General features: G+C 41.1%; 1 protein-coding gene across 15 annotated transcripts in view; it reads left to right on the top strand.

The window, feature by feature from the left end:
* Positions 1-4,459: 4,459 nt before the first annotated feature.
* The window catches only part of LOC125006854 (calcium-dependent secretion activator 1), a 140,194-nt gene continuing 130,936 nt past the window's right edge, over positions 4,460-13,717 (top strand). For all 15 annotated transcript variants that reach the window (XM_047583309.1, XM_047583307.1, XM_047583308.1 and 12 more), the window contains exon 1: positions 4,460-6,118. In XM_047583309.1, coding sequence (XP_047439265.1) covers positions 5,768-6,118 — 351 coding nt within the window. In that variant the 5' untranslated portion in view covers positions 4,460-5,767. The remainder of the gene's footprint in view (positions 6,119-13,717) is intronic.

Below are 13,717 nucleotides of genomic sequence, written 5' to 3'. Positions count from 1 at the left end.
ACTGGAAAATATATGATGTGGCTTTGAACTTGGATTGGAAAATGCCATTTTTTAATTTTGTTAACGTTCAGGTCTCCTTAAGAGAAGAGTATTTTATTATTAATTTGATTATACTACTTGCTAAATGTTATATTTACAAATGTAAAGTATCCAAAACAAAGATTTTCAAGTTTTTAAAAAGGAAACTGAGTCTTATATTCAAACTATTTCCTCCTCTACAAACAAAAAGGGCTGGTAGATCTCTATCCTTATGTCTCTGTTTAGTCTTTGTCATTTTACTTTTGTAGTTTCCTATTGATGTAACTTTGTAAGTATATTTGTTACATTGTCAGTAAAAGTGTTCAAGAAAAAATGAAAGTTCGTTGGTTACTGTCTTCTTCTGTCAGAGTATCTTTAACTGAATTTGATAACTGTCTGTGAACGTTCTCAGTTATCCAAATCATTGTATATCCATAAAGAGGCCCTCTCAGTTGCTTCTTCAGTTCTAAGAGGGACATTTGAGGGAAGTTTGTGGTTTAAATAGGATTCCCTGGTTAATTTGATAACTGCGTTCCTTTTAGTTAAGTTTAATTAGATTTGGTAAAGGAGGAAAAGGCTGAAATTATGCTTCCGTGTACGTCAACAGTGTTGAGTCAGTTTGTTGACATTATTCTTTAATTGCAAGGCTAAAGTCCATGCATCTAAGATGAGAAATGACTGATAAATAGAAAACACGTATAGGTTTTATGTGACCACTGAACAGACTGAGGCTCTGAAGACTCAGTTTGTGTATAAAGCCATTTCTAAAGCTTTGGGACTCCAGTGAACCACAGTGAGAGCCATTATCCGCAAATGGTGAAAACACAGAACAGCGGGGAACCTCCCCAGGAGCGGCCGGTCGACCAAAATTACCCCAAGAGCTCAGAGACGACTCACATAAGAGGTCACAAAAGACCCCACGACAACATCCAAAGAACAGTTAAGGTCAGTGTTCATGAAACTGGGCTAAAATGTCCTGCATGGAAGAGTTACAAGACCAAAACCACTAGTGGGCAAAAAGAAAATAAAGGCTCCTATCAGCTTTGCCAGAAAACACCTTGATGATCCCAAAGGCATTTAGGAAAATACTCAGTGGACTGATGAGACAAAAACTTTTTGGAAGGAATAAAAGTAACTCCATTTCAGAAACTGAAAATATCACAGCAACAGTAAAATCTGGTGGTTGGTATCGTGATGGTCTGGGGCTGTTTTGCTGCTTCAGGATCTGGAAGACTTTCTTTAACTCATGGGTGGCCCTAATACACTTCTGTAGTTGTGAGATGCATATAATAGAACAAATATATACATAAAATAAAGGAAAAAAGAAACACACTTCTGGTTATGAGTAGTGAAAAAAATAGTAGTACAATGACTGGACATTATATGCAATATACACACATATATATATATAAATTTGGGTATGAGTTGAGGTGCTGGATAGCACTGGCTACTAATGTAGCCCGTCTCCTCTGTGTCCTACAAGCAGGGCAGCAAAGCCGGCGACCTGAGGGGAGCCACTCAAACACAGGGTCGAGCCCGTGGGAGGGGTCCTGGATAATCCGGTTTGCTAACCTACGCGTTAAGTGTTGACCTGCCCCAAAACTAATTTGGATTGCGTCACAGAGTAAAAGCAAAGCAGTCAACGAGAGTCAACAACGCCCACAGAAACTCCTTCCAGACCGAAGAAAAACCTTCGCAGTGGCTACTGCATGAAGCTGACTGAGACAATGACGAGCATGTGCAAAGCTGTCATCAAAGAAGAAGGTGGTTGACATTGAAAAAGGTGTTGCCCAGTGCTGTTATAGAGAGTTGTAGAGTTATAGAGAGTCGCCGTTCTTCACCAGTCTGAGAAGCTGCTGCTACAGAAGACAACTCCACAGTCAATGGCTACGTGTCATTAGTAGGTAGAGTCTGCTCTGGCCTTTCTTATAAAGCGCCCTAAGATGTCAGTCCGGTCCATTTTTTTTGTTTAGGTGAACACACAGGTGTAGAGTCCACTCTCTTTATGACCATTACCTGGATGTTCACCAGTGTGTGTTTATCTCTATGTAAATCCACCGCCGGCTCATTGGTTTTCCCCACATTCATCTGGAGGCAGTTTTCTTGGCACCAGACTACAAAGTCTCTGATGAGGCTTTCGTATTCTCCATCCTCTCCATCCTGGATGAAGGCCATGACTCCAGAGTCATCTGAGAATTTATGCAGATGACACCAGTGTTGCCACAGTTACCTTGAAAAAGTAATCCAATTGCGGAGTACTCCTCTAAAAAGTAACTAAAAAAAGTTACTTTACTCATTTACTGATTAGTTGGTTTTAAAATTAAGTTAGATTACAAGTTACTTTATTAGTTACCCCCATCGCCACCTCATAACACAATAAAACACATGTTTTTATTAAAGAGGCAGCATTTCCTCTACAACATACTGCCTGTCCAACCTTCAATTCTCCACCACTTACTGGTTTTGCACCAAAGTCCAGCTTTTACTGTTTGGACGGTTGGGTATAAGGTGCAGCTCTCTGCTTCACACCACCTGGCGGGAAACGCTGCAGCTCCAAATGTTTCTTTGAATTCGATGGTGTGTTTTTGAAGCTAGATAGGACTTTGTCGCCGACACAGAGTGTACAGCGAAACTTAATATTGTTGCCTTTAGCTGACAAAACTCATAATACTGGCAGTATTTCCAGCTCTCCTCCTTCCTTTGTTGTGTACGTTTGTGTTGCTATGTGGTGTTACACGTGAGTTGTCCTCATGCTGAAAATGTGACTTGTTGCATTCTTTACGCCACAAGAATAAAGCGAAAATATATCTTTTTACTCATGTAAATGGGAAAAATAGTGACCTGGATAAGTAACTTAAATAGTTAATGGTAACACTTTAGATTACCTGTTACTTGACAAAAAAGTGGTCAAATTAGAGAAACATATTAAGTAAGTAACACATTCACTGGATGACTCATCATTGAAAGGTGTCTAAAGTGAGGAGCCTTGAGGTCAGGCTGAGGTTTACGATGTTGATCCAAGGAGCCCAACCAGCTGATCAGACTTGGGAACCCTGGCACTGATCCAGACCCACAGCTTTTCTAGCCTTAATCCTTCCTAGCTCTCTCTTTCCCTGATGTTTAGGGAGGAACAGGTCGGTTAAGGGTGGGTCTGAGGACCTGAGAGTGACCCTGTGCTGTGTGCAGCAGGTCACAGTGGACAATCGACTGGTTGCAGCAGGAGAAGCTCATCAGTCCTCTGCTCTGACACTGTTGTCTCCGACTTCCTCTCGTAAACACACGTCCTCTCTCTGATCCTCCTCCTCAGCTCCCTCGGCACAGTCTTCAGGTCGTCCTCGTTTCCTGGCTGGAAGGCCCACCTCTTTTCCCCTGAGGGAGAGGCTCAGTGTCTGGAACAATCCACGGCTTGATACTGGAGACAGCAGGAGACATTATGTTAATGTTAATATAGAGTAGGGTTAGGGCTACATGTTTATAGCCTGAAGATGATTGTTGCAGTGCAGTGCAGACTTGTGGCACCACATAGATAGAGAGATATATGACGATATATGTCTTGTCAATGGGTTAATACAGCCCCCTTCCTGGTTAACCTATTACGTCACATAATAAACAAGAGTCGTTCATGCAGAGAACAGCATTTAAACAACAACAAGAATCTCGTACGTAATATGTTCGCTACTTCTGGTGCAGATAAGATGGCGCTATAGGTGGTTCTTCTGTCTGCTCTATTTACCTTCTTCTTCTTCTGCGAATGACTTTCTTGGATGTTTTTCTTCTGGGGTCATACGCCAGCGCAGCGGTTGTGGAGTCCAGTTAAAGTCAGATTAAGCGTATACATGCTGGACAAAATCGATTTCCAATCTCATTATCAAGATTCAAGATTCAAGAGTCTCTATTATCAGTATGAGAACATAACGAAGTTTTGCAGGCACATACATCAGGTAAAATAAGTATTGAAGACATGCTTTTTAATAGTGAACATATTTCTTAAGGTGCTATTGACATGAGGTGTTGGTAACAACCCAAGTAATCCATATATAGAAAGAAACAAAACAAATAAGTTCAGATATTAAGTTATGTGTAATAATATAAAATAACAGAGGGAAAAAGTATTGAACACGCTTAGTGATATTTATTTAATACTTTGTCCAAAAGTCTTCAAGACGCCTCCTGTATGGAGTAAACTAGTCGCATGCATTGCTCAGGTGTGATTTTGGCCCATTCATCCACACAAACAGTCTTTAAATCTTGAAGGTCCCATATAGTTAGTTGTCCTCTTCTATCAACTCTGAGTTTTAGTACTTTCCATAGATTTTTCAATTGGATCCAGTCAGGTGATTGGCTGAGCCGTTTCGGCAGCTTTATTTTCTTTCTCTGAAGCCAGTTTTAGAGTTTAGACCTTGACTCTGTGTTTGGGAGAATTGTCTTGCTGAAATGTCCACCCTTGTTTCATCTTCATCATTCATATTTACCATCTCAGTCACTACCTGTTTGAACTGTCGCCTTCAGGGAGATGGTTCAGATCAGTAAACACTATTTCACTATTTCTATGCAATATACTGTCCTCTATGCAATGACTGTGTGTGTGTGTTATGTCTGCTACAAATGTTTTCTATTTATTTATTCTTTTAGATCTGAGGCATTGATTGGAGAGCACTTTTAATTTTGTCGTACTTTTGACAACAAATGTCAAACATTTCTAGATAGATAGATAGATAGATAGATAGATAGATAGATAGATAGATAGATAGATAGATAGATAGATAGATAGATAGATAGATAGATAGATAGATAGATAGTCTATTTATCCCAAAGGAAATTTGGTGCCCAAATGTTTAAGGTGACTAACTTGCAGCGAATGATTCCTAAATGAGAACGGTTGTTAATATATATAATGTTGTGTACTGTAGCAACATATGTTTGTGCTCTATTTAAACATAATCGTATTATCTTTCTTACATTTCTGTCTAATTTTCTTTTTCTTTGCTTTATTTGTTATTCTGTACCGAATGTATTGTAATATACATTTTCAGACAGTACCCTGTATAATTAAGCAAAACGATTGATTTTATTTTTATTTTTCTCCGTTAAATTCATCATTTATTGGATGGTTCGTTTATTTCACGCTCGCCGCTGCGACTTTTATTGTGAAGGACAACGCAGATTCCGGTCTGGAGCTGTTAAAACCTGCACTCTTCAGGCTCAGAGCTGGATCATCAGGTGGTCGGTCCATGCATTGTGCTCTGCAATCAGATCAAGCTGATCCCAGAGCAGCCGGGTATCGGGTTTCAGCACCGCGGTCAGCTCCGAGCCCTGCCTCTTCCTCCTCCAGGCCCCGGAGCATCAGCACATCAGTGTTGTTCTCTGCGCGACCCCTCCCCCTTTATATGCGCTCTCATGATAAATCCCTCCTATGTGCTACAGGCTGGCAGAGTTGAAAGGCTCGGAAATCACGCAGATAACTAGTCTAGTACAACACTTTCATTGTTCCTGCTCTGATTGACTCGTGTGAGGGCAGTTTCTGTTTTTTTTTGTTTGGTTTTCTTTTTTCGCGAGAAGCAACAGCCTGAGCCTCTCATCAGTCAGGGGCTTTTTTTTTTTTTTTTTTTTTTTTTGCGTCTCCACGGCGACTTCCCTTGGATATCTCCCTCTGTGGCTGTCACTGAAGCTGATCGGCATATTGTTCCCTACTTTTGCAGTTTCCCTCGGAAGCAGGTAGGTTATAGTTTTCCGTCACAGCCCCGGCACTATGTTGGACCCGTCTTCCAGCGAGGAGGAAGGCGATGAGGTGCAGGAGGTGGAACGCAAAGAGGTGTCGGCCCCGAAGAACCTCGGAGGAGCCCGACTGTCACCGGGCCGAGCCGCCGATGGTCATGGCGGCGCAGGACTCCAGCCCCGGGGCCGCGGGAGTGGCGGTGGCCGACCCTCGAGCCCCAGCCCGTCGGTGGGCAGCGACAAGGAGAAGGAGGACCTGGAGAAGATGCAGAGAGAGGAGGAAGAGAGGAAGAAGAGACTCCAACTGTACGTCTTTGTGATGCGTTGCATCGCCTATCCATTCAACGCCAAACAGCCCACCGACATGGCCAGGAGGCAGCAGAAGGTGAGAGCTGAGTGAAAAAAAAAAAAACCCAGACCCAACTTCAAACCCCTGATTTAGACGCACCTCTCACTTTCAGAGCACATCCCTTTTCATGAACGACACCAACTGTTGCTTCCGCAGCCGCACCACGTCGCTGGTTGCCCTTCGGTCGAATATTCAGCAACGCAACTCATTTTGTTAAAACCTCTGTCTCCCGTGCCACTTTTATTGCGAGCCCCACATTGATCCAGACGCAGCTGATAGTGATGGGTGAAGAAGTGCGGTCTCCGCCAGTAGTTCCACCGCCGTCTCTTTTTTTTGGCTTTAAAGTATTTTATTTTCTCCCCTTCACCGTGCGTCATGACAAAGCTAAATTGTACCAGAAAGGGGTTCAATTAAATGTGACCAGACACGATTTACATTTAGGAATAGACAATAAGACGAGGGGGAGAAGGAGAGAATGGGAGAGGGCATTGCACGTTCATTCATTCACACCCACCGTAGTAGCTCTTACATATGTGAATTGTCTTTGGGCATAGTAGCTTGAGTGCATTCAAAGCCTGTTGGTCTCAAGCAGCAAAGATTGAGCGAGTGAAAGCGCTTTTCTACACCACTCACCATCATGAAATGTTCTGCCTGGAGTAGCCTAATGCTTCCAGCTTAACCAGCGGACACATTCAGCTCATCTTTTTTTTTTTTTTTAAAAAAAAGAAATCACTCAAAATCACAAATGCAAATTCTTCTGTGGGTGGGGGAAGCTCGGGTTTGGCTTCCAGGCTACTTCCAGGTGCAGTCGATAGAAGGGACATCACCAAGCTTCGTTGCCAAGGGGATTACGGGGTGGGAAAGAAAAACTGACTTCTAGTGTTAGGTTCCGGTACTGCAGGCTTTTAAGGTCAAGCTCTGGTCATGATGGTGAAGGTGGTCGCAGCACAAACTGGTCTGTGGGTGTTAAAAATGCACTGAAAGTCATGCTGCCGGCTCACTTTCACATTGTTATCACCTTATTAAAGCTGCAGAGATTACAGCATCTGGGCGCTGGTTTTTATGTGGCAAGTTCTTTGGTGGGATTTAGTTGACGTGTCAGACGTGAGACCCTTGATGGTGGCTGTTTTGCACTGGCTTTAAATCCAATTTAAATCCAATTCCTATACAGTGAATAATACAGACGCAAAATGAAATATGAAATTTCTACTAGACGTTCAAGAGACAGACAACTCAAACATGTGTGACTCAGCCTTTATTTATGCTGTTGCCTTGATTTTGTGCTGGCTTAAGTTTTTTGCAGAACTGCTTTTCTATCTCCCCCTTTTTGATCCTTCTCATTGTATGAATGAATGTCTTCTTAAGTGATCCTCCCCCATCTCTTTCAACAAGGCCCTTGTGGTTAGTTCGCTCATCACAAAGGGTTCAGCCCTCAGTGGAGGCCGAGGACCACTTTGTTAATAAATAGTTGCCTATTACTGTTGAATGCTGGACTCGGTTCTCCCAGCTAGTAAATACACCAGCCAGGCATGATAGTATGACCACCTTCCTAGCGTTGTGTAGGTCTCCCTTGTGCATTCGAAAAACAGCTGAGGCTCATCAGAGAATGGACATGGGCCTTCTGAGGGTGGACTTTTTAGGGGTGGGGCCTCTATGGTGGATCATCTATGGTGGGATCCAGTGAATTTGGAGGCGAGGTCAACACCTTGTGTTGTTCTTCATGTTTTTATTTGAGTTGTTGTGTTTATGTGTGTGTGTGTAGCTGTGTCAGGCTGTATCCCGCTGGGGATGTGTCATTGCTATGGGGTGGGGTAGAGATGGGTGCTACAAGTGAATGCCAGGTCTAAAAGTTTCCCAACACAACGCGTCTGGGACAGAAAACATGTTCCGTTTACTTCTCCTGTCAGTGGTTTTAATGATGTGGCTGATCAGCTTGTAAACAGTGTGACGTATTTAAAAGGGCGGGGCTTAAAAGGTTGACTCCACCCCTCCACTCTCACTCAGTGGATGGACGATTTGTCCGAAGGAGGACACAGAAGGGACGAAGTCTGGTCTGTCTTTATCAAGTGAAGTCCTCTCAACAAAGATATTACAAGAAGTAAGTGGAAACACTGTGGAGGGAAACGTAGCAAATGCAACTTCTGCTTGGAAACGTACAACTATTGGTGCGTTAGCTAGCGGTTAGCATTAGCATTAATCAAGAATCCCCCAAGTAATTTCAGTCACAATTTATTCTAACCCATAACATTATCCAGGCTGAAACTAATGATGCACTACATATTAATCTTATCTGATAACGAGTGTCCACGTTGATTGTCTCACTCCAATTCTTTCTTTTAATCTCCAAAACCAAACTAAAGTTGTTTACGACTGGCAGTGGCTGGTATGTGATAAAATTAAAAAAGTTAGTGTTTTTGATTTTTCGCTTTTTGCACCAAAAATATAAAACAACAATATAACCAGGCGATATTTTCACGGTTGACAGTGACAGTGTTCACTTCAAGCTCTGTTTTGCTTCCAGCTAGCACTGTGACGTCAGAAAGGGTCTACTGTGACGTGATTTGCAGAACATGTGATTTTTTTTTAGTATTTGGACATGAGCATAATTGTTGAAATATGTGTGCAACACCATGACAAAGATCTAAGATATGGGAAGCACTTGTTGTGGCAGCCACTTACTGAAATCCAAGAAAAAACACTGTTTGAGGACAGACTCTAATCTGAATCAGTAATTATGTGACTATGAGATGTCTTTGTGTGGGTCCACAGAGTCTGACAAGAATGGAAAACATAAAAACTATGTCCAATAACGGTGCCTTTTTTATTTTTAAGGCACTTTGTGACGCGCAATTAAAATTCATAACAAACTGTCATAATATACCATCAGAATAAAAACAGTGTTGTGGGTTCTGGCAGGCTGTCAAAGATGGTTCATTTCTTGACTTCAAAATAAATGCTATTGTATATATATATATATAAATATATTGCTACATCAGATTTGAGGTGTTGCCTCCCTTGTACAGTGTCGCCTTCGTGCGCCTGTTGCATGTTGCCCAGTCTGCATCTTTTGAGGTGAAGTCCAGTCAAACTTTGACCGTTTGACCTTAGGTGTTTCGAAGGTTCACTTCCATCCATGCAGCTGAAAAATGTTTCCTTCACTAGTAGATTTGGTCACATGAACAACCTGGCCACTGTCTGAAATCACCACATTCTGTCTGCGGTGTCTGAAGTCACCACCTAGTTCACTCATTCACTTCTTCCTGCAATATGGAGGAGACAATCAGTAGGTCACCAAGTAGTTAGCAGTGAACTGAGAAGTAGCAGATACCGTTTGATAAATAGTGTTAGTTGGTTGTTGTAGTCGTAGAGCGTGAAAATGGAAGCAACGATCACCAGTCAAACCTAGAATAAAAAACTGGTGATGGAAACGCCTACATTACTAAAAACCTCTCAGATATCTAAAGCTAAAATCTGAAGTCCATCTTCCTAAAAGTCGTCTTGCATGAGAATTTAAGAGAATTATGTGATATCGCGAGACTTTACAAACAAAACGAAATTGAACTTTATGTAAATTTCAGAAATATCTCTTTAATTTTGTGAAACACTGTAACGAAAAAACAGCTAGTGAGTTGTTAGATCCCCAGTGTAGGAAAAGAGATGGATCCGCTGGTTGCACAATAAATCATTTTTGTTCTTTAACCACAATAATATTCATAAACAGACCAAACAGAACATTATCTCCTGAATATATTTTCATGCATTTCTGTATCTTCTCCTCATCTTGCCACAAAAAAGCAGTGGAAACTAAAAGAAGAAAGTATGATGTACAGTACGTGACTGGAAGAATGTTGACCTTATTATTAAAACTGCATGAATCAATTAGTTTAAGTTCTGACTGGAGTTATTTTAATGACATCATGTCGCTGCAGCCTCTTCTTCTGTGGTGGTTTAACATCACCCACCGATGGGAGAATTAATCTCACAAGCTGCTTTTCTCAATGCACTCAACTCCTAATATTTTCCAAAGAGTATTGGACAGAAACAGGCGATGATCTGATGTGAAGCAGATTTTCCATAAAGTCGCTGGCGGTAATCTTAGTGTCAAGTGTGAAGACAACATTGAGCCTAAAAAGGAAAGAGTAATTAACCCTTAATTCAGGAACATACGTCTAGTAAAGACAGCTGAGAAGCACCTGCTCATCACATGACCCCCACTCTATAACTCTTTATTCAGAGTTTAATAAACTCACTGAGTGTCTTCTGGGCCGTAAACAGGGATTAGCTGATAGCTCCATGGTTTGGTCAATAGATACATGTAGAGTCCTCATTTTAATCTGCTTTTAATTACAACGTTGCTGCTATATTGCTCCTCCTCCTAGAACCACTCAAAACTTTGGACACGCACTCACAGTGTTTCACAGTATTTCTTTTATTTTCTATGAACATGTATTAACACGTGTGGAATTTTGATGTGGGCAAAAAGGATTTTAGGATGTTGGATTACACACCGTACTTGGCGTTATAAGATCATTAACAGCTCCTCTGGATACAACAAGCACACACAGCGGTTGGCATGGCAACTGGTAGTCACCATGACGTCACATCCTGTTTCAGTAGAGGGTTTTACATTGACGTCACTGTGTCCAAAAAACATGGTGAAATCTATCAGTAAATACAGATTAAATTAAAGACAATTGGACTCAACAATGATCCATGTGAACTACCAAATAAAAAATGCTCCACCAACATTGACATGTGGCCAGAAATCGGTTCTTTTGATATTTATATGCACCTGATTTGAGGAAATACTAAACTTTTACTAAACTATGACCTTTTGGTACTTTATACAACACAGCTCCAATGGCTTTGTACTAGAGAACCCCCTTATTTGGAAAAGTGGATTAACCTCAGTTAGTTTCAGTTAGTTTTAGTTCATTTCAGTTATAATAAATGTAGCTAAATAAAAGATGCTAACGCTAAGAGCTTTACTAATAAGTAACGTTAGCCATGAAATACTGTAGTGATGAGGAGTGATCACAAATCTTCCGTTTATTTTTATTTATTGTGGGAACTGAAATAGTAACTGTCGGTTGTTACTACGCCAAAACAACATCATCCACAAACTTATCTGACAGCCTCCAGAACATAACTTAAGAAGTAACTTAAGGTTTGACTTTATCAAAAAATACAGCGTAAATGAATATTAACTAAATGTAAATCACAACACCAGGTTTCAGTACCTGGATTCCAGTTGTTTCTTCATAACGGCCGTAACCACAGAGACTTTACTTGCTGTGACGTCACATACATACCCTCTATAGCGTCACATTAATAAAACGTGAGCAAAATGGACCTTTGAACATGCATCAGCATTATATCAACTACCTTAAAATTACAGAAACCACGACTGAAAATATTTATTTGCCATGTTTTACTACCGTGAAGGAGGTGAAGCTTATGACCTGACCTCCCTGGAGTTGTGTTTGGGATCATCGGTCCCGCTAAGTGCTAACCAGGTGAGACGGCGCGGTGCTGCAGGACGCTGTGAGCCTTGACTTTTCAATAACACACGATCACACCTCTTCCTCTGTGCTTCACAGTGGGAATAGAAACAATGCACTCACCTTTTCTGCCTTTTCTTTTCAAAGACGTGGCAGGTAAAACTAAAAACCTCAAACCTGGACGTTGGTCTGATGATGAGTTCGGTCTCTTGCACGAAGCAATTCTGGTCTTTTTTCATCAGTTTGACAGTGAAGTTCCTGATTCACATTCAGTCTCCTCTGAATAGTTGATGTTGACATGGGTCTGACTCTTGAACTACAGCTGTAGTATGTATGTGGGCTGTAATCTGAGGTGCTGTTAATTTGTGGTTTCTGTGGCTGGTGACTAATTAACTTATCCACTGCTGCAGAGGTGACACTCACACGTGGTTTAGACTTCTGTGTCAAATTGACGTTTCTGCTTTGGTATTTCCATCTGCTTCTCTGCGAAATTTTGGCAAAAGTTTCAGTCTCTGCTGCTGAAAGTGACACAGGAAGTGGAAACAAACACTATTAATTGTGTCTCTTAAATGAGGACACGGCACCGACTAGTTTTTTGGGTGGTGTTTTTACGGAGTGAGCCAGACTGACGACCGCATGTGTCCTAAGAGCAATGATGGACTGTCCTTTCTCTTGGTTTAGTTGAGTGGTTCTTGCCATAACATAGATTAGATTATCGTCTATAATTGCCATAAATGCTTTCATAATGTATTTTGAGGTCCGGATCTCTGGGACATTAATCTGTGGCAAGTAAATAAAAACGTAAAAATCCTACAAGGGTTTCTCAACACTGTGTGTCCACATATTCAGGTCTCTTTAAATGAAAGGAGGATGCTGTGCAGGGTTGGGTGTGTCGATCTAAATGTCCGTAGTACTAGTACGATACTAGCGTGATGAGATCAATGCTTTTGTTACAGTTTCTCTTCTGTACGTCCAGTAAATTAGTCGTCACACGCGAGTTCAGCTTCTCTCCAAGTCTGCAGGAGCTTCTCCATCCTCACCTGTAGGAAAAGGTGGATGTGGTCAGAGTTTGACGTTGAAATCCTAGAATCACAGCAGCATCACACAACTGATGCTGTTATTGAAATGTGTCGTAACTCGGAAGAGAAAACAACTACACGGGATTCAGACTCACTTCTTTGGTGGAAAATGAATGAGTCAACGTTTCCCTCTCTGAGCAATTTTTACATTTATTATTATATCGTTGCTTTCGTTTACTTACTTTGCTCAAATGTCTTTGTTACTGACTTTATTTTCCATCGTTGTTGTGTTGTTTACATTGTCACATTCAGATTTTTGTTACATTGTTCCTTAATCTTATTTTGCACTAATGACTTTTTTCTAAAACAGTTCAATTTTATACAGTTAAATTATTTAATTTTTTTAATTGGTTAAGAAAAACAGGTTTATTTGCCTAAATATTTGTCCTGTTTTTTGTCATAATCATAAAACTAAAGGGAAAATTACGAAGTTATTCAATGATCGGTATCGGCGATACTAGCCCTGTATTTACTTATTGGGTCGATACCAAAATTCCCAGTATCGTCCACCTCTAATGCTGTGTTTTTGTGCGTGTAAATGCTCAAGTGTGGATACTTAAGTCAACCTTACTGCATTATAAATGTTCATCTTGCATTATACTGATTTTACGTGACTAATATATGACACATAAGCACATAAATAATATAAACTTGCACCTTGTCAACACTGAAATAAAAACATTTGGTAGCGACAACTAGTTTTAAAGTCATAATTCAGTTCCTACATAGTCTGAATAGTCTGTTGCATCAGTAAATTACCTTTTCACTTCCAGTGATGATGCTGTTCTTCCCGATCATAAAAGCCGTCTCTTTTGCTGTCGTCGTTTGCCCAAACACGATGTCTCATTGCCATTCCTCTGTGACTTGTTTCCATCACAATTAATCGTTTTGAGGCTACGTTCAGCTCGCTCCGACAAGACAAACTGATTAGTAGGGGCTACGCGCTCATTAGTCTCGGTTGAAATCGTGGCGCAAACATTGTACATCTGTGTCATTTGGTTCATTCATTCAAGCAGTCGCTGTGAGCGCAGAGACCAGTACACAAACACCGCCGC

The sequence above is a fragment of the Mugil cephalus genome, chromosome 4, assembly GCF_022458985.1.
Source record: "Mugil cephalus isolate CIBA_MC_2020 chromosome 4, CIBA_Mcephalus_1.1, whole genome shotgun sequence".
Lineage (NCBI taxonomy): Eukaryota > Metazoa > Chordata > Actinopteri > Mugiliformes > Mugilidae > Mugil > Mugil cephalus.
The sequence above is the reverse complement of the archived record's forward strand: the minus strand, read 5'-3'. Positions and strand labels throughout refer to the sequence as shown.